At 33.9% G+C, this 21,697-nt stretch overlaps 2 protein-coding genes across 2 annotated transcripts in view; both read right to left on the bottom strand.

Annotated features, from left to right (window-relative positions):
* Positions 1-7,114, bottom strand: part of CCDC141 (coiled-coil domain containing 141) — a 177,912-nt gene extending 170,798 nt beyond the window's left edge. The window contains exons 1-3 of the mRNA XM_011356729.2: positions 6,986-7,114; positions 6,293-6,365; positions 4,898-5,012 (exon numbers count right to left, since the gene is read on the bottom strand). The gene's annotated coding sequence lies outside the window, so the exon portion shown is untranslated. The remainder of the gene's footprint in view (positions 1-4,897; positions 5,013-6,292; positions 6,366-6,985) is intronic.
* A 6,853-nt stretch (positions 7,115-13,967) lies between these two features.
* The window catches only part of SESTD1 (SEC14 and spectrin domain containing 1), a 97,575-nt gene continuing 89,845 nt past the window's right edge, over positions 13,968-21,697 (bottom strand). Inside the window, exon 18 of the mRNA XM_011356720.2 lies at positions 13,968-21,337. Within this exon, the coding sequence (XP_011355022.1) occupies positions 21,208-21,337 (130 nt within the window). The 3' untranslated portion in view covers positions 13,968-21,207. The remainder of the gene's footprint in view (positions 21,338-21,697) is intronic.

The following is a 21,697-nucleotide window of genomic DNA, read 5'->3' as shown; positions in this document are numbered from 1 at the left end:
GTTGAGGGTGCTTCAATTTTTTGTTTGGACCAACTATTTGCTCAAGCAGGCTCCTTTTGCTTGAGCAAATAGTTGGTCCAAACAAATCAAAACAAACTGAATGAAACCAGTTTTCACTAATTGCCCTCAAGAAAGGCCAAGAGTTGACAACTTTGTCACATGATATCCACACCCAAAACTAAAATGTTCAAAGGAGCACTGCTTAAGTTATTGTGTACATTGCCAATCAGTACAGCAAACAGTGACCCACACCCAAAATACACAGTACTTTCACCCAAAGTTAATCCTGTTGTTAGAAACTCAGTTCCTATCATAAATTGCATGAAGGCCCTCAGGAGAAGGGAACTTTTAGCAGTTGGCTACAAAGATCATGACTAGGGAAAAAGTGGCTATGTCCACAGAGCCCCACTTAAGATGGATGATTGTGTAAAGGGTGTGGAGGGCAGAGTGGAATTTGTGAGACTGAAGCCCCACACAAAGGGAAAAGGAGAAGAGAGATGGAAAGGAGAGAATACATGGGTGAAAATCTGATTAGTTCCAATGTTGAAGGGCAAAGGGAATTAGAAATAGTTTAAGATTTTCTTAGAAGATGAATCCAGCTGCTTAGCATCAAAGATGGTCCTTTTTTTGAGCACAGATGACCTTTCTCTCTGTTAATTAGATGAAGCATGAATTTAAGTACTTTCTGTCTAATTTTTTTTTTAATTCAAATTTATGGCTTTAAAATATTCGAAAGATTTGAATCACTTTTTCTCTCCTTCTCTTACTGTTTTTTTTTTTCCTTTTCAACTTTTTAGTCCTCCCCTTACAGAAGCTGTTGATCAGACCTCTCTATCCACATCAAACTCATTTAGAACATTGGCCTGTGTTCTGCATCTAGCATAATATTTAATTACCAATTGAATCATTAACTCTGATAAGCAGTTTGGAGAATAGTTGGTATAAAATATACAATACCAAAGAAATCAGTACACTATAAACAAATGGATTTTTTAAAGCTTTTTAAGTTACAACTTGTTTAAACTCTGCCTTCTCTATCTTAACAACAATAACGAAAAGCCTCTCAGAACAAAACAAAACAGAAAACCTTACAGGATTCTCATATAGAAGCTCTTGCAGAGGTTATTATGCCTTCTGTTTAATCCTCTGGGAAATGCCTGTTTTTATACCAGCTGAATTTTAGTGAAATATCCTCCATGGGGAATCAAAATGCTATAACTAGATTCTGTTGAGTTGCAAATAGCACTTTTTCGTCTCATTTTTTTTTATTATTGTAGAATACACGTAACAAAATAAATTACCATCTTAAGTATTTTAAGTGTGCAGTTCATGATATTATATACATTCATAATAATGTGCAACAATCACCATCATCAATCTCCATAACTCTTTTATGCTTGTAAAACTGAAACTGTACACCCATTAAACAACAACTCCTCATTCACCTCTTCCCCAGCCCCTGGAAATGACCATTCTACTTTCTGTTTCTGTGATTTTGGCTACCCTAAGTATCTCATAAGTAGAATCATAGAGTATTTGCCTTTCTGTGACTGGCTTATTTCCCTTAACATAATGTCCTCAAGGTTCATCCGTGCAGTAACATATGTCAGAATTTCCTTCCTTTTTAAAGGTGAATAATATTCCATTGTGTGTGTGTGTGTGTGTGTGTGTGTGTGTGTGTGTGTACATTTTGCTTACTTATTTATCCATTGATGGACACTTGGGTTGCTTCCATGTTGTAGCTATTGTAAATAACGCTGCAATGAACATGGGTGTACAAATGATCTCTTTAATATTCTGCCTTCAATTCTTTCGGGTATATACCCAGAATTGGAATCACTGGATGATATAATTCTATTTTTGATTTTTTGAGGAAATAATGCACTGTTTGCCACAGTGGTAAATAGTACATTTTAATGAAATATAGGTAGCAAGAAGTATGAAAAGTTTATCATATGATTATTTTTTGGATCTGTCTATAGTTATGCCATTAAAACAACATAATGGAGTAAATGTGTGGTCTGCTCATTTTTTCATCCTTAATGTTTGTCTTACTCAATATTATTGATTAAACTGTGTTCGACTTTATAAAAATAAATAAGATAGACCTGATATAAATAATCCAAATGAGTCTATTTATCCATATTAAAAATTCAAGGCAAAACTTTCTCTGCTATTACCAGCAGAGACATTTACTACCATTTAGTGACAGCTAATTTCATGCCAGGAACCGGGATAGGTGCTTTTTATTCTTTTTTGCATTTAATCCACATAATAAGACTGGAAAGACCTATTTTCCTGACTTTATAAATCACTCTCTCTCACACAAATACACACACACACACACATACACACACACACAAACACAGTGATTCACTGATTCCTGTCACCTCTGACCCAACTTTTTCTGCCTGGTTTCAAAGCTATCTATGATCTGGCCCCCTCCTACCTGCCCAATGACAAATACCATTATTCTCAGGCTGCAATGATCATCCTTGTTCTCTACTTTAATTCAGTTCTATCCAGGAATCGCACTCCTTTCTTCCCTTTATTTATCTAAATTCCTTCCATTGCTTAAAATAAAGTATCAACTCATTTTAAAAGTTGAAATATCTACTTATACATCTCTTCAAACTTTAGTTGTAACTCAAAATTTAATAATTATATTCTGGTATTATAAGCTCATATTATTTCCTAATTATTTCACTTCCATTAGTATTATTTCTCAACTAGATTTAAGCTCTTTATATAAAGGAGCCATGTCTCAATGTTTGTTTTTTTTATTTTTGTTTTTGATCTTTGCAGACCACTTCATAGGGTCATTGTAGAGACTAAAAGAGTTGCTTCACATAAAGTGCTTGAGATGACCTGGCATTTAGCAAATGCTATATATGGAGCACAGCACTAGGCATTTATTAGCACAGAACTGCTGCTAATAAATATTGGCTGACTGATTGAATTACATTAGCTATATAGAAAAAATGATAGTTTTCATACAACTCATTCATTATTTATTTATGCAACCAATAGTTATTTAACATTTGCTACATTCCAGGCACTTACACATTGTTTGGGGTTATAGAAGTGAGTGAAGTCCCTACCCTTAAAAAGGTGACATTCCAGTAAGAAAAGATAGATCATAAACAATAAAATAAATAACCAAGATAAAAATACTATGATAAAAGCTAAGGGAAAAACAACTAGTAGTGGTTAGAGTAGATTGAATCCAAAAGGTTACATTTATAATTTGCGAAAGAAAACAGGAAATACTTTTAGGTTTTCTAGTGGAATACAGAACTAACAGGAATAATAAACTGAAAATGATTATAAAATAACAACAACAAATAAATCACACAATATGGTAATGGCAATGGGTTAGGGGCTCTGAAACCAGATTGCCTTAATGTATCTGTGCCTCAGTTTCCTGGTTGCAAAGTGTGCATAATGGGAATACCAATATCGTAAAGGTTTTTTTGGAAGATTAAATAAAATAATATTTGTAAAACACTTAAAATAATACTTGACATATAGGTGGTATACTGATAGTTATATATTATTATTTCTAAGACAACAGCATCTGTTAAGGGATTTCCTAAATCTAGTAACTGCCACAAAATTTGAAATAAAATTTTTAAATTAAGTTGAATTAAAACACATGGTAGGCCACCCAAGTGGATTAAATATGTTAGAAAGACATGAAATATGCATCACCGGGGAGGAAATTATCTCATTATGATCAGATAGTAAAAACATTTCAGCGAGTCATCATTTCTAGAATATCATCTTTACCATTCGCTTTAGCTAAAATTTCCTTAACTCATTCTTTATATTATGTGATACTCCTCCTGGCACCTCTCTAATCTTAGTGAAGACATTCATTTGCCTATGAGGGTTATTAACCTTGTAGAATACAAGCATTTTCACTTATTTTACGAGCATTCTCACTTAATTGCCATCCATAAGTAAATGGAAGCTGCTCTTTCCTCTTAGAACAGTCTCCATTCTAGCTATCGACTTCTTCTATGCATGTACTCATTTGTTCATTCACCGAGTATGATTAAATGCCTACTAAGTGTCAGGCACTTTTCTAGATGCCAGGCAAACAGCAATTAAAAAAAAAAATGTTTATCCACTGATGGAGCTTGTCTTCTGGTAGGAGAAACAGAATCAATTAGGAAACAAACAAAAAGTACATATATAATTATGTTGGAATGTAATAAATGTTATGAAGAAAAATAAGGCAGAGTAAGAAGGAGAGAGTGAAGGAGGAGAAGGATATTATTTTAGGAAGGAGTCAGGCTTTCCTGAATAGATGAGATTTGAGGATTAAGTTGAAAAGAGCAAGATATTCAGATATCTATGGGAAGAACATTCCAGGTGTCTGGGGCATGCATGTATATTTGAAAAGTATTCATAGGCAGATGTGGTTATAGCTAAGTGAGGATTGAGAAAAGAGGACACTGATAGAATGAGTCTGTGAGGTAGTAGTGCTAGTTCATGTAAAGTGTTCTAGGTAGGTGCCTCTGTGTCTGCTTTGCTTGGAACAAGCATGATTTTCACTTGTTGCCCTGGCATAGTTACTCTTAAGGCCCCTTTCATTTTCAAAATCATCTCTTTTGGATAATAAATTAGGTGGTAATCCTGCTCTTAAGGCAACATAAAGACTTGGATTTTATTCTGAATGAGATGGGGCATTATTGGAGGGTTGTTATCCAAGGAATGACATCATCCGACTTAACTTGTTAAAGGAACTCCGTGGAGGAGAGACTGTAGGAATAGAATGAAAGCAGAAGGCAGGATGAATTCTACTGCACCTAAACCACAGATGACAACACAATGCTCTTTCGGGATCTTCTTTTATGGATACTTAAGTTTTTACTTAAGAAGAATAACATACCCAAATATCATGACTCCTTTTAGCAGTTTTAACATTCTTGTACATTGACTTCCATAGATTTCCTTACAGTTAAACTCATTTAATGACATATAAGCCTTTAGCTTCTCCATAAGACCTGGAAGAATAATTATTAACAAGTGACATCTATATCCAGTAAAATTTCAGTTCAAACCAAACCAAACCAAAACAAAACAAAACAAAACAAAACAAAACATGAGCAAGTTCAAAGAATACTTAGCTTGGTCAAAGATCAAAGGTGGCTATATTTATTATAATTTTAAGCAATGTTTTACCAAAAATGATGTGAGAAATGATATTAATACTTGCATAATTATTATGTACATCTTTTCTTGAAAATTCTCTAAAGCAATGTATTATTTGGAAAACTACCAATTATATGTGTTAAACAGTAAATGTGGCAATTATTGATTTGGGAAAACTTTCTGAATGGGAGAAATTCACACGATACTTCAAGCTGGAAAATATTTTTTAAAAATCACTGCAGAACTTTCATGGGTGAAGTTTATTTTTTAAATGTTAACTCATAAGTCTTCCTACTTGTGTTGAGCTGTGTACTTAGGCTCAACGTAGCAGGGTTCTCATCCCGATATAATTCCTCTTAACATAATGAAGTGCCCTGAGAGTTACCCTTCAGAAGGGAGGGCGATTGTATGAGAAAACAGGAGTCTTAGCCAACTTGACTTTGGAAAATTACATTTTCTTTCTTTTTCTTTACTGTTGCTAAATTCCAGTTGAGGCTGAGAACTTCCACCCCAGAGGAATCCCAAGGGAGGCTTCCAGAGCAGCATTAGTTCCAGTTGCTAGGGAGGCCAGCAGTGACACTGAGGATGAGCGGTCACTTTTCTAAGCAGCTATAATTTTTGTCAAAGAAGGAAAAAATAATATGAAACTCAAGGACACAAAAATTAGAAACCCTAAACAGGATGGTATTATGCATGAATTCTAAGCAGAAATTATGTAAAAAGTTGAAAAAAGTTAAAATATATATATATATACATATAAGGTTTTATTCAGAAACACTAAGACATACATAAAGAACTTAATACATATGTATATATTTGTATAATAATAAACGTTTGCAGATATATATTATGTATTTTAAGACTCTTAAATAGTGTTATGATAGTTTTCTCAGCTGTTTGCGAGTGATGTTTCATGATTTACTGATAGTTTATTGGCATTAGTTTAATGACAAAGCCATGTTTTACAGAATTCGACCACAGATTATATTTTTTAAAACTTAACTGTTTCTAAAAATTTTCTGTATGGATTTCAATATCTGCATCATCATTCCAGATAAGAACACCTCACATCAATGTTCAGACACAGAAGTTCCTCGCTTTGGGAAACTTCGTTTGTTAATATATCACTCACCCAAATCATGGAACCTACATGAAAGGCAATGATCGCTGAGAATGTCCGGAAGGATAAAAGAAGTTACTAACACCTGCAGGAAAAAAGATATTCATATACTCAGGCTTTCAGGAAAAACAGGAAACAAGATGAGAGAAACCCACAGAAACCTGGAAATCAAAAATGGAAACAAAACTAGCAGGTCATTTGTGCCCCACCCTACACAACTCACACCACCATAAGCCGACTGGTTTCCCATCACAAATTCTTCCCTCGTAAAGGAAGGACTTCAAAAGCAAAGTCAATTTACTTGAGGTTTAGATTCTGCTTCAGGCATGTCACTGCCATAGCTCCTGATAACAGGGTAAGCTGATAGCCTCACAACAAATGTTTGCTGATCACCCACCTGCACAGGCCCCAATTTCCTTTATCAGAATCATCCTCATTAAATCCCCTTAGAGCTGTAAAATTTGTAACCATTTACTCTGGTTAGGCCTCTCAACAACTTTGTACTCCAGTCAGAGCAGGACTATTATTTCTGTCATATGAGTTGGAGAATTGAGGCAAGAGAAATTCAGTGGCTTATTTAAGTTCATAAAGAGAGTGAGTCAAGAGCCCAGCTACTTCTCTCTTAGTCTCTTGCTCCAATTCCACAGGGACTAAATTCTTCTACTCTAATGTAAGATCAAAAATTATACAGATATCTATACACACCTGTCACTCAGTTAGTCCATGTTTGAGCACTTCCTGGACAGAGCCCTCGAAGTCAGAACAGTATACCAAGCACTCTTAAAAAGCAACAGCAGAAGTCCGACACTGCAAAGCTGTTCTGTTTTCCCCACCTAGAAACTAAAGATAAAATACACATGAAGAATTCTGACAAGAAAGCTTTATAACATAGGAAATATACCAAGCCAAAATGTCCTGGAAATGAGAAGAACCCTCTTAAAGAATTCCTCAAGTCAATATGAGCAATGAAAATACAGAAGTTTCATACACGGTTATAAATTAACATTATAAAAAAACTGCTTTGGGTTTGTGTCATCGTTCTTCCCACTTCTTGTTTTGATTAAAATGAAATCAATACAGGCAAATAATGTTCGAGAAAAGAACCAAAAACTTACTTACAACAGAGTAAGGAAATCCTCTCCAATAAATAATGCTGGGAAAATTGGAAAGCCACATGCAAAAGAATGAAACTAGACTGATATTTGTCACCATACACCAAAAATAACTCAAAATGGATCATAGATCTGAATATAAGACCCAAAACAATAAATAACATTGAAGAAAACATAGGTACCAAACTCATAGATCTTGGATTTAGAGAGGATTTTATAAATTTGACCTCAAAGGCAAGGGATGTAAAAGCAAAAATAAATGAATGGGATTATATCAAACTAAAAAGCTTCTGCATAGCGAAAGAAGCCATCAACAAGACAAAGAGGCAACTATCTGAATAGGAGAAGATATTTGCAAACAACACTTCTGATAAGGGTCTAATATCCAAAATATAAAAGAACTCATACAACTGAACAATAAGAAACAATCGGTCCAATCAGAAAATGGGCAGAGGACCTGAACAGACATTTCTCCCAAGGAGACATACAAATGGCCAACAGACATATGAAAGATGCTCAACCTCACTAGCCATTAAGAAAATGCAAATCAAAACCACAATGAGATACTACCTCACACCTGGCTATCATCAACAGGAGAAGTTATAACAAATATTGGAGAAGTTGTAGGGAAAAAGGAACCCTAATACACTGCTGGTGAGAATGTAAATTGGTATAGCCACTATGGAAAACAGTATGGAGGTTCCTCAAAAAATTAAGAATAGAATTACCATATGACCCAGCAATCCTTCTCGTGGCTATCTACCCCCAAAACCCTGAAAACTTTTATCTGCAAAGATATATGCACCTCAAGGTGCATATATCTTTGGTGGCCAAGGCATGAAAACAACTAAAGTATCCTTCAGCAGATGATTGGCTAAAGAAGACACGATACATATACACAATGGAATCTTACTCAGCCATATAAGAAAAGATGAAATACTGCCATTTGTGACAACATGGATGGATCTTGAGATTACCATGCTAAGTGAAGTAAGTCAGAAAAAGTTGAGAACCATATGATTTCACTTATGGCATATAAAACTGAAAGCAACAAACATGACACATAAGCAGATACTCATGGACACAAACAATAGTTTAGTGGTTAACAGAGGGAAGGGGGAAGTAGGAAGGTAGATAGGAGTAGAGGGGGTCAAATATATGATGATAGAAGGAAATTTAACTTTGGGTGGTGAACACACAATGTAACACACATATGACATATTACTGAATTGTACACTTGAAACCCATATGATTTTATTAACCAATGTTACCCCAACAAATAAAAAATAAAATCACATTATTATGAAGTTATCACGTAAAAGAATGGAAATAAATTCTTCTAGTAACATTCACTATAGGATCGTTTAGTGATTTGTAGAGCCATTTGTATGAATTATGTATTGATATTCGTTTTTCCTATAAACATGCAACAAAAGCATCTGCTATTCAAATATCTGTTTACATTCTATTTTATGTACTTTTAACTTCTCAGGTTCCTAATTCTATGTTCCCAATTCCCCCATCCCTTACACAGGCAAATATAAATAAAAATAATTAAGATATGTGATTTCCTTGGATTTTCATTTTTCTACATACCTCACTGGTATTTCAGAAAAAGAAAATGAAGAAAGAAAATAGCTATATTTAGCATTAATTTTGAAATTTACCAGTATGTAAACACTCTATCTTTATTTGCCATTTTTCACTGGATTGCTAATGGTATATCAGGGACTGAATTGTGTTGTAATATTAAGTAGGCCTTTAAAATAGGTGTTTTGAAAAAAACATTGAAATTCCCAAGAGATGTCTGAAGATACTTTGAGGTATCACAAACTTTAGACTTAAAATATTAGTATTTTCATTATTTAGTTTTCCACCCTTATTGTTATGTAATTGACATATACATTGTATAAGTTTAAGGTGTACGATGTGTTGATTTGACCCGCTTACATACTGCAAAATGATTATCACTGTAGCATTAGCTAGCACCTCTATCACAAAACGTAATTACCACTTTTTTTGCAGTGAGAATACTTAAGATTTACTTTCTTAGGAACTTTCAAGTATATAATACAGTATTTTTCACTATAATTATCATGTTATACATTAGATCTCCAGAACTTATTCATCTTCTAATTAAAAGTTTGTACCCTTGCCCCCATCTCCCAGCCCCTGGTAACCACCATTTTATTCTCTATTTCTACTAGTTTGCCTCGTCTTAGATTCCAAATATAAATGATGTCATGTAGTATTTGTCTTTCTCTGACTTATTTCATTTAGCATATTGCCCTCAAGGTCCATCCATGTTGTCACATACGGATTTCCTTTTTTCTCATGGCTGAATAATATTCCATTGTGTGTGTACATCTTTATATGTACATATATCACATATTTATATATATTTATATCCTTTTTCATGCATATATCACCTCATTTTTTATACATTTGTCCATTGACAGATATTTGGTTGTTTCTATATCTTGGCTATTGTGAATAATGCTGCAATAAACATGGGAGTGCAGTTATTTCTTCAAGATCCTGTTTTCATTTCCTTTGGATATATACCCAGAATGTGATTGCTGGATCATTTGCTAGTTCTATTTTTAATTATTTGAGGAAACTCCATATTGTTTTCCATGGTGGCTACATCAACTTACATTCCCACCAGTGGTGCACAAAGAATCCTTTTTTTCCATATCCTCTCCAACACTTATCTTTTGTCTTTGATGACAGCCAATCTAACAGGTGTAAGCTTATATCTCATTGTGGTTTTGATTTGCATTCCCCTGCTGATTAGTGATGTTGAGCGTCTTTTCATGTATCTGTTGTTCATCTGTATGTCTTCTTTGGAGAAATGTTTATTCAGTTCTCTGCTTATTTTTTAATTGGAATTTTTCTTTTTTTTTTGCTATTTGTATAAGTTCTTTATATACTTTAGATATTAACTACTTATCAGATATATGCTTTGCAAATGTTTTCTTTTATTTCTTTTATTTTATAGGTTGCTTTTTCATTTTGTTTCTTTTGCTATACAGAAACTTTTTAGTTTGATGTAATCCCACTTACTGATTTTTGCTTTCGTTGCTTGTTTTGGTGCTATATCTAAAAATCATTGCCAAGACCAATGTCAAGGGACTTTTTCTCTAAATTTTCTTCTAGGAGTTCTATGGTTTCGGGTCTGTAATCCATTATCAGTTAATTTTTGTGAGTAGTATAACATAGTGGTCCAATCTCATTTTTCCATATGTGGTTATCGATTTCCCCAACACTATTTGTTGGAGAAACTATCTTTACCCCAATGAGTCTTCTTAGCTTCCTTGTCATGTTTTAGTTGACCATATTCAGATGTTTACATCTGGGCTCTCAATTCTGTTCCATTGGTTCTACGATAGCACCATATTGTTTTGTTTACTATAGCTTTATGGTACAGTTTGAAATGAAGAAGTGTAATGCCTTCAGCTTTGTTCCTTCTCCAGGATTATTCTGACTATTTGGGGCCTTTTGGGGTTATATAAATTTTTTTAGTTTTTTTTCTATTTTTGTGAAAAATGCCTTGAATGGGGATTACATTGAATCTATAGATGGCTTTGGGTTGTATGAACATTTTAACAATTCTTTCAATCCATGAACGATGGACATATTTCCATTTGTTTGTCTTCAATTTCTTTCATCAAAGTCTTATAGTTTTCAATGTACAGATCTTTCACTCCTCAGTTAAATTTATTCCTGTTTTGTTGTTTTTGATATTGTGAATAAAATTTTTTCCTTTTTAAATATTTTGTTGCTGTATAGAAACACAACTTATTTTTGCATGTTGATTTTATACCCTGCAACTTTATTGCATTTATTGATTAGTTCTAATAGTTTTTTAGAGTCTTTAGGGTGTTCTATATATAAGATCATATCATCTACAAAGACGATTTTACTTTTTTCTCATTTGGATATCTTTATTATTTTTTTATCATGAAAGGACAAAGAGATTGCTCTGACTAGGACTTCCAGTACTATGTGGTGAGAGTGGGCACCCTTGTCTTGTTCCTATTAGAGTAAAAGCTCTCATTTTACCACTATGATATTAGCTGTGGGCCTGTCATACATGGCCTTTATTATGTTGAGGTATGTTCCTTCTATGCCAAATTTGTTGAGAGATTTTATCTTTAAAAGAAGTTATATTTTGTCAAATGATATTTCACTATCTGTTGAGATCATGATTTTTGCCTTTCCTTCTATTAATATGGTGTATGCCATTTGTCGATTTGCGTATGTTGAATTATCCTTGCATCCCAGAGATAAATCATGCTTGATCATGATGTATGATCCTTTTAATGTGCTGTTGAATTTGGTTTGCTAATATTTTGTTGAGAATTTTTGCCTCTATATTCATCAGGGATATTGGACTAGTTTTCTTATAGTGTCATTATCTAGCTGTGGCATCAGAGTAATTATAAAATGAGTTTGGAAATGTTCCCCCCTCTTTAATTTTTTGGAAGAATTTGAGGATTGGTATTAATTCTTTAAATGTTTGGTAGTATTTATCAATGATGGCATCTGGTGCTGAACGTTTACTTTTGGGGAGTTTTTTTATTATCGATCTAATCCCCTTATTTGTTATTAGACCATTCAGATTTTCTATTTCCTCATGATTCAGTCTTGGTAGGTTCTATGTCTCTAAGAGTTTATCCACTTCTTCTAGATTATTCACTTTGTTGGCAAAAATTGTTCATAGTAGTCTCTATGATCCTATTTCTGTGGTATCAGTGGTGATATGTCCTCTTTTGTTTCTTATTGAGTCTTCTTTCTTATTGTCTTAGCCTAGCTGAAGATTTGTGTTTTGTTCATCTTTTCTATTTTCTTTTTTTTCTGGTCTTCATTTATTTCTGCTCTGATTTTTGCTATTTCCTTTCTTCTCCTAACTTTGGGCGTAGTTTATTTTTATCTGCTCCATAAGGTATAAAATTAGGTTGTTTTGAGATCTTTCTTTTTCTTAGTCTAGGCATTTACCGTAGTAAACATCCTTGTTAGAACTGCTTTTGTAATATCCTATAGATTTTGGTATGATGTGCTTCCATTTTCATTGGTTTTAGGATTTTTTTGATTTCCCTTTGATTTCCTCTTTGACTCATTGGTTGTTCAGGAGATTCTTCTTCTTATTTTTAGAACCACTTTTGCCTACCTTGGTTGTTAGGTACATGGACAGGATGGAAGAGTGATTTGGCTGTATCATCAATCACTCATAGATCATAGGTAGATTTGGTTGTATGAGACAAACAGGCTAGGTCAAATAGATGGTAGAACTTGTAAACAAATATGGTTAAACAAGAAATTTGAGTTATTACTGCAATGTGATAATCCCCTCTCACCATTGGCATCCACAGACTGGTTAGTCTTGACTAAGTAACATGGGACATTTCAATCAAACCCAAGGATGGAATCAAATTCACTTTTTAAAAACAAAACTTTGAGATCAAGGAACTAGAAAGAAGCTCTTTAATTCAGAAAGCACACTCAAGAGGTGAAAAGTACACATTTTATTGAAAACCTCTTCTCAGAATTCCATCTCCTAACTACATTTGGATTTGCACATTTTTCAGATTAAACAGACTAGTTCAGGAAGAACTGCAAGGTAGAGGTCTGTTTTTGTGCCCTCACACTCTTCTGTTCTCTCCTGGTCTCCTCTGCCAGAATGTACACAACCTACTGTGGGCTCCTTGCCTCAGTGCCATGCACGTCTTCCCTGGGTAAGCAGTCCCTGCTAGAGGGCTGTCTCTTAACCTGTGTTAGTTGACACTGACTTAAAGTATGGTCCCTTCTAAACACATCTGCATTTAGAAGGGAGTCTTGACAAGAAGAGATGGTGTTTTTACATCTAGAGTATGGACCCCGTAAAGCAAACCTGTAGCCTTGTCCATTTCTCTCGTATCACCATACTTGTATTCCTTAAGGAAAAGCCCCCTAAAAGGGTCAAATGTATAAAGCTTGTCAATTTCCAAATTTAGAAATTCTGAATTCCTGGTAGCCATTCTGGAGCTATTATTTATAATATAATTAATTGTTGTTTTAAATATAACTAATTTTGTTCTAATATGCTTCCTCCAGCCCCAAGCACACATTCACCCTTTAAGTCTCCCAAAAAAGGACTTCTTGGTAGGAACAAAAGAAATTTAACCGCTACCTATTATGATGAGAACCTAATAATTTCTGACAATGTAGGACTTAGAGCCCTAAATTTCTGTGCCAAGTCTGTAGGAAGGTGGGATAGAGAAGTTGGCGGAGAAGGAAGAAGCACAAAGCAAAAGGTATTTAACCTATCTTCTAAGATTACAGATTATTTCAGAATAAAGAAGTTACATTTTTGTTTTAATCAAAGATTTTAGAAAATATTGTTAGTAAAAATCGAAAGTTTTACAAAAGATAATTTGAAGATTCAAAGATGCAGGATTCATTAGAGTATGTTAGAGACCAGTATGATTTATTTCTCCCTAGACTTTATGAACCACCTTTATTAATGGAAACCAAACTTATTATCCAAAGTGATAACATGTCAAATAAATACATATCAAAATCTGCTGCCATTATAGTTTTTAACATTTTTATTGCATTTACAAAGTATAGAACATTATAAGGATTTACAGTAGAAGCCAAATATCCCAGCCCTTAAAATTTGAATAAGAAAAATTAGATGAACCATACATAAATATCTTTGAACATGTGCACTGGAAATAAATATGATTATAATTTTACAGGCTTTTACAGGTAACTGCTATATGTAATAGAGCAGACGGGAAGAGTAAAACACAGTAGATAATAAAGTCACTAGGGTGTGAAATAACTGTAGCTGGGTGGTACTGAATAAAAAGACAACACTGAAAATATGATTTGTAAATGATAAAATGTCCTGCAAAAACATAGCTATCCCCTATGCGCAACTGTGAGGTAGAATTCTTCCCAGTTTTCTGGTTTCTTGACCACTATTTGGGGGAATTCCCCATCCAGACGGTACTCTCTCACATTGCTGTGCCTGGGACTTACTAGGAGTACATTTTTTTTTTTTTTTTAACTACCCATTCTGCTCTCATTGAACAGAAATAATCTTTTCTATTCAAGTATCAGTCTTACTTTACCTACTAAAAATGGGTGGCAAAAGGTAGTAAGATAAACAACGCAGTGCTTTTTCTTCTAGCTAATATATCACAATGCTTGGATAAATGCTTTAATCTTTCAGAGTGAAGCTAATGCTAAAATTCCTGGTACAGGAAACCCTTGGGATGCTGTTTTGGGCAGAAAGGTATTTGCTTCCCTCAGATAACACCAACTGCCAACCATGAACAATGTCATCTCTATTCCAACTCACTTCTAACATTTCGAATATGGATCATAAAAATAGTTTACACCTTTCTACACATCTAAAATATAGTGAAAACCCAAGACACAGTACAACCACATTGGGAAAAGGTATGGCAGTTTCTTTTAAAACTACCCTATGATACAGAAATTCTAACCCTTAAATATTCACCCAAGAGAAATGAAAGCCCATGTTCACATGAGACTTAAGTTAACAATAATCATAGCAGCTATAATCGCCAATACTGGGAACAGCCCAGGTATTCATAAATAGGAAAATGGATAAATAAAGGGCACAATAGCCATACAACGGATTACTACTCCACAACAAAAAGGAATGAACTACTAATACCCACAACAACATGAATAAATCTCCAAAACATGGTACTTCTAGAAAGATTATATGCTGCATGATTCTATTTACAAAGATCTAGGACAGACAAATCTGATTTATAGTAGAAAAAAGAACAATGGTTGCCTTTGGGGGAGTAGGGTGGGGAAAAGGATAGACTAGAAAGGGCAATGTGGGAATTTTCTACTAACATTTTGTATTCAGTAGCACTTGTATGTATTTGCCAAACTCAGTGGAGGCACGCTTAAGATTTATGCATTTCACTGTATGCTAATTTTATTCCAAAAGTATAAGCAAACATTGAACTCTAGTTAGTGATATGTGTGCTGAAGTATTCGATATGAAGTTTTCAGATGTCTGCAATTTAAAATGCATCAAAAATAATCTGAATTGATGAAACCATGGATAAATATGTGGTAATGCAAGCATAATTAATGCTAACTAGCTTTTGAGTGGTGAGTATACTGTAAAATTTTAACTTTTTTAAATGTTTGAAAATTTTTATAATAAACTGTTGAGGAAAAAGATCCAGGATGTTAACACTTACCAAATAATGCTGCTGAGAATTTCATTATTGATTCCACGGTAATATAACCATCAAATTCTTCGAATCAGTGTCAATTTAAAAACTTAAGAGCTTGTGAAAAGACATTCCTGAGTGTGAGGTGAGCAATAAGTTCTCAAATCTATGCTGGCCTACCTTAAAAAAATGCAATACATACACTGATCGTATATTCTGAGCAAATTTGTTGCCTGTATAGACTAACAAAAAAACTAAGATGAAGGAACACTCTTAAGAGAAAAATGAAGTACAGAATTTGTTCCCCCTGATTTCTACACTAAAAAAGCAGGGTAAACTATAAAAACAAAGATGTATAGACCCAAAACATGATGAGAGGTGAACAGGCCCCGATGTTCTGAATGGAAGGACATCTGAATCTCTTGTCTCTATAAGGAACACATCTGGAGACACCCTAAAAAAATGGCCTTTCATTTGTAAATACTACTAAGGTGACTCTCTGAAACTAAGAATGGCTTCAGACTTCAATAGCTTATTGTCAGAAATAAGTTTTCCACATGCCTAAAAACCCATTAGTGAATAACATTGCTCTTACCTAGCAGTTGGTAACTATTTTTAGTTATCTGCTAAGAATTCCTGTATCATTATATATACTGCACCCTAAGAGTTCTCTAAACAAAACTAATCTTGATTATTTAAAAAATTTACTCACTGCTATCAAAATATTTAGTCATAGTTCTGGCTTTGCTTTGCTCTCTAAATTCTTCATGTTCTAGTACAGGCTCTGCTTTTTCTTGATGTACTTGGACTAGGGTGGTCAAGTTTCCAAGTTTGCTTTAAAATAGCACAGTCATGTTATTCAGCATCTTATCTGAATAAACCTTTTTCAGTCTTAAACATTCCCCTGTATGCTATTTCGTGGAATATCTTTAGTTCTATCAATCTTTATTTCAGGACCGGCCTTTTAGTCATTATCACTGCCCAAGTTTACCAAGATTGCTCTTCTCTAACCATAACAGCACTAAGCGTGGTCTCGTCGTTTTTTTTTTTTTTTTTAACCTCATTATTGGGATACTTTATAAATACCTTGACAGGCTGGTGCTAAGATCAACTCTGAGTATGGCTTTTACTTACTTTCTTACTTACTTATTAATGGAATTGTGTCATGTCCTGTCAACCTCAAAGTAGATGATGTGACACACCTGTCTTCCATCTTGCTGGTCTACCACCCTGCCATAAAGAGAGTTAATTTGTCAGATTTTAAAGCCTTGTTATTTACTGATGAGCTCACTGACTCCGCCCTTAGTATTTTCAGTACCTAATTCTGAATGTAGAGGAAATGGAGCTTAGGGAGGTGAGCATAAACAATGTGCCATTTCCCCTACAATCCTGTGCTTGTCATGAGGCGAACAAAATTAAAAAATGTTCATTTTATAGGCTGAAAAGATAATTATAGTAATAACACCTTTCACTTTGGATAACACTTTAGTTTTCAATGTAATTTTAAACATGGTAATATTTCATTCTTGATATGATTTCTCTTTTTATAGACCTAGAGTAGTTTAGTGATTTTTAACCAAGGTCGGTAAATGGCAAAGCCAGATTTTGAAGTCAGGTTTTCGAATTCCAAACTCTTGCCATTATACTCACTACAGTTATTATTTTAGCCTTTATGATCTTTTCTCTACTATTCTTGCCATTATTTGTGCTTCTTAGCTAAACCTAGACTTTTCAGTAGCACATACTGAAGTCGAATAATGTCAGATGTTAAATCTGTATTTCATTTTGCCTAATCCAATGAGGTACATTTGTTGTACTACATACCAGAAGAGTATTTTCCACTCCCAACTGAACTTTTCATTTTGGGAACTAAAAGTTAACACAGGTAAGTCCGCTAATTACATTAACTGTTCAGGTATGTTCCGGCTCATCTTTTTAAATCCTAGAAAAATTTTCCTTTGGGGGTTTAAGCAAATATATCTCAATCATGCAAATCTTATCATCAATATTTACTGATATTAGTTTCCTGTACCATTTTTAATAGGCTCAAGATATGGAAGACTTTAGCAATCATAGTATATTTAGTTTTTAGGAGTTTTTATTTTACTATGGTCCTGTGAGGATAGAGAAAGTACACAGTAACATCCAATCTCTCTGGCAACGAACTAACAGTGAATTCTTTCTTCAAAAGTAGACTGTACATTGATAGGTTCAGCTAATCTTACAATCACACCCTTGGTTACAATGGGCTTAGATCAGAGAATATGGATTCCTCAGCATTATCAGAAATGTAATGGTCATGTTCATACTAAGCAGTATGCCACCAACTATAATAATAATAATAATAATAAACTAAATGGCCCACCATATGTCAACTGATGGGGCAATGAAACCAACAACAAACACATTAATACTAGGTACCATTTGAGAGCACTGTCCAATTTAAATGCCTGTTAAGTGAGAGGAGTGTCCAATCTTTGACACAGCCATGAAGCCTAGACCTCCATCAACGTCTTAGCTGGCAGGCAGTGCAGTTTCACCCACATCACCAATGAGTTACAGCAGCAGAGTAAGGTCACCAACAATAAGGACTGGGAATAAAGCCAGTTCCATCTGAAATAAAGTTATCATGTTTGCATCATAACTCTACTAGGTTAGACATGTGTGAAGAGAGGCCAAAACTGCTGATATATGCCGAATTTACACTGGAGTAAATACATAATAAGGAAAAAAAACCCCAAACCCAAACCAAAACCAAACCAAACTAGCCCAATTAACACTTCAGTAATTCCCTGAGATAGGCTAAAGTAACATGGAAAGTTGTGGTATACACCAATTAGAAATGATGGTTCTTTCTCCATTTGCTGGTCAATGTTAACTTATCACGTGCAAAAAGCTGTGATTTCAAACAGACTGCAGTCATTTCCTTCACATGTGCTCTAAATGAACTATGACCCTATAAAAAATCATATTAGGGCATTGTTGGATTTTCATTCATAATTGTATGTGTATATTCAGATATACATATAGAAAGTAGCAGCAAATTTTCAAATGAAGAGCAACAGTATTTATTCAGCTTCATCTGAAATACTCCAATTACAAATAATAATTTTCAGAAGCTGCCTTATTTTACTTCTGCTGTAGGCAGGATAGCTTAAGGCATATAAAAATTAACTTATTTGTAAGTAGCTGAGTTGATGGTAGAACTAAGTGTCTCATTACTTAGAATCCAGTCCCTTTCTAGCAAAGTCTTAATAAAAACATTCTAAGTACTCTAAAATTCAGTAGAAGAAATAGAGATTTAACTAAATATCTAAATTAGCTAATATTGAAATACCTAAAATAGCAAATGACTTGCCTATGAGTAGATTCACTCACTAGTCAGTCCTAACTTTAGGAAATATATTTAAAACCCACCTCAGATTGCAATATAAGAGGAATTATTACTAATGTCTACAAATGACCATTCACATACAGAGGAACTGAGCAAATATTACGCATAAGCAAAAGTCTGGGAATAGAATCCTTGCAAGATGCTTTCCCTTGAAAGAGCTTATGATCAAGTAACGACATAAACAATTGTAGCATGTGGTTAGCACCATCATGAAGACTGAAATGAAGAATCACAAAAGTTTATATTCGTAGAAATTAAGCCCTAAAAGACTGAGAGAATTATCAAATATAGAAAGAACTTCCTGGATGTTCTCAGAAGCAGTGGCAGCACAAAACAAGATGGAGCATTTGAACGTTGCTCTCGGATTTCCTGGCATGTTTGACTGGAAAAAAAGCCTGCACCTTTAACCAAAACTGCTCCAAGAGGAGAAAGGTGAAAATATAACTTCATCTAGTTTGAAATGTCAAATAAGTAGTTGAAAGTGTAGATCTAGAATTTTGGACCAGATACGTAAAATAGGACATTGAGATAAAACAGAACCCCCTATAAGGATGAGAGTCTGAAGCACTCTGAAGACAGAATCTGAGAGAGCACATTCCTGTAGATGTATCTTAAATAAGAGTGATATGACTATACTCACAGCTATGGCAGAGGATGACATCTTCAAGGGAGGAGACACTGTCTAGGAAATGTTGCTAAATGGTATAAATGTTAGAGACAGAGAAGGATAAAGGATGCAGAATGAGAAAAAAAAAATTATCCAATTCAGTAACTGGGAGTCCACTGAGAACAGTTTCACTGCAGGGCTGTGTAAAACCAGACTGCAAGGTACCGAGCAGTGAGCAGTGAGGATGTAGGGGCAGTGAATGTTGGTTTCTCTAAGAAGTCTGGCAGTGATGAAGGCCTGAAAACCAGCAGGTACAGAGGGAGTTTTTTACATTGGAGGGAGGATACATGAGCATTTTTGAAGATGATGAAAAGGAACCAGCATACAATTATTTGCATATTTTATATTGATCACAGACTAAAAAGTTATTTTTAATCCTTTTCAAAAACATTTTCTGGAATAAAAATCAACACAAAAATTAAATTATGTTATTTTTACCATTTAAACTTAATATAAACTTAAAAGCATTAGCACTTTGTAATTTTATTTCTAAAAGAGTTGTACAGTTGTTAATAGACTATGTCAGAATTTTGCTTCTAGTCTATTGAGAGAAATTAAATTTTATTAACAATTGCTACTTTAGTTCTAGAAAAATTACTCTGATATAAAGGATTACACTTAAGTAATTACATATATCTTCTTCCCCAGCCCTCTTTCTCCAAAGACAAAGTATCTCTAGGGCAGCTAATAATTTGGATAATATTGTTCAAGTTGAAGAGAAAAATTAGAAATAGTACTCCATTATTCATAAGTTCTTAAAGATCTAAATTGTTCTTCACAATTATTTTTTCATGATAAAACATGCTGTTGTTATATACACATGCTTACATATGAATTTCCTGGCTAAAACACATGCAACCAAGTTGAAAAAACAAATATTAAACCATCTTCACAATCCTAAGAATGCCCTTTTCAATAAGGCACTCATGTTTGGAAATAGGATATAATCACCAAATTAAATATTTAAAAGCCTTTTATTAAGCACAAACAACTTTTAATACATTATCAATACAAATAGGAAAATGTCTTTCGATGAATATGATATATCAAAGATCTGTTTTCTTCATACTGACACAATAAAAATAATCAAATTTGAAAAGAATTACAAAGTAAAATTGCGGGGACACCACTATTTACTAATAACCATTTAACTACAGTCTAAATTTACTATATCACCTGGGGAGAAAGGGCAACCATTTTTTATATAGAGAATTCCTAAACTCTTATTAGCACCATTCAAAACTTATTATCAGTTGTTCATCTACAAACTGACAGGTCAGGTAAAGCTTTAAAGCAAGTTTTCAGTGCAATGTTTACAGTTCCTTCTTTTAAGATACTTGGAGTCTATGGTCTCAAAGCATGTTAAATAATTATGCCTTGGCAGTTGCAAGGTGTTAACATGTAGAGAGAAATGTGTAATGAGAAGAAATGAGGCTTATCTTGGATGTGAAATGTATCTTAATGTATTGTGGCTAATGCTGTAGTATGCCGATGACATGCGGAATTATTATGAACGCAGATCTGAGGGAAGCTGGCAGCTATTAGCTCTCTGTGGTCATCATTTCAGGATGTCTCAGCTGCTGCCTTTTGAGACTAACTAGTTTCATCCTGTCTCTGATGTGTTCTGCAGTAGAAGCCATGTCACTTGGACTCCCAAAATATTGCTCAGTTCTAAAAATCAAAACAAACAGAAAAACCCCAATCAGATAAATCCACTGACCAAAGCAAATGCAAAAGAAAGCAAAATTATCATAAAAATTATCTCTGTGGGATGACATTAGTTCATTTGTAGGCCATACTGTTTATCTGTGAGTAGTAATTCAGTGGGAAAAACAATTTTTAAAATGGCATAAGATATATTAAGACATGTTGAGAAAAACATTAGTGGTATAAATGTCATATCATTTGTATTTAATATAATAATCTCAATAAGCCACAACACAAAAATTAAATTATGTTATTTTTACCATTTAAACTTAATATAAACTTAAAAGCATTAGCATTTTGTAATTTTATTTCTAAAAGAGTTGT

This window comes from Pteropus vampyrus, unplaced genomic scaffold (genome assembly GCF_000151845.1).
Source record: "Pteropus vampyrus isolate Shadow unplaced genomic scaffold, Pvam_2.0 Scaffold2, whole genome shotgun sequence".
Lineage (NCBI taxonomy): Eukaryota > Metazoa > Chordata > Mammalia > Chiroptera > Pteropodidae > Pteropus > Pteropus vampyrus.
This window is presented reverse-complemented; position numbering and strand designations above follow the sequence as displayed.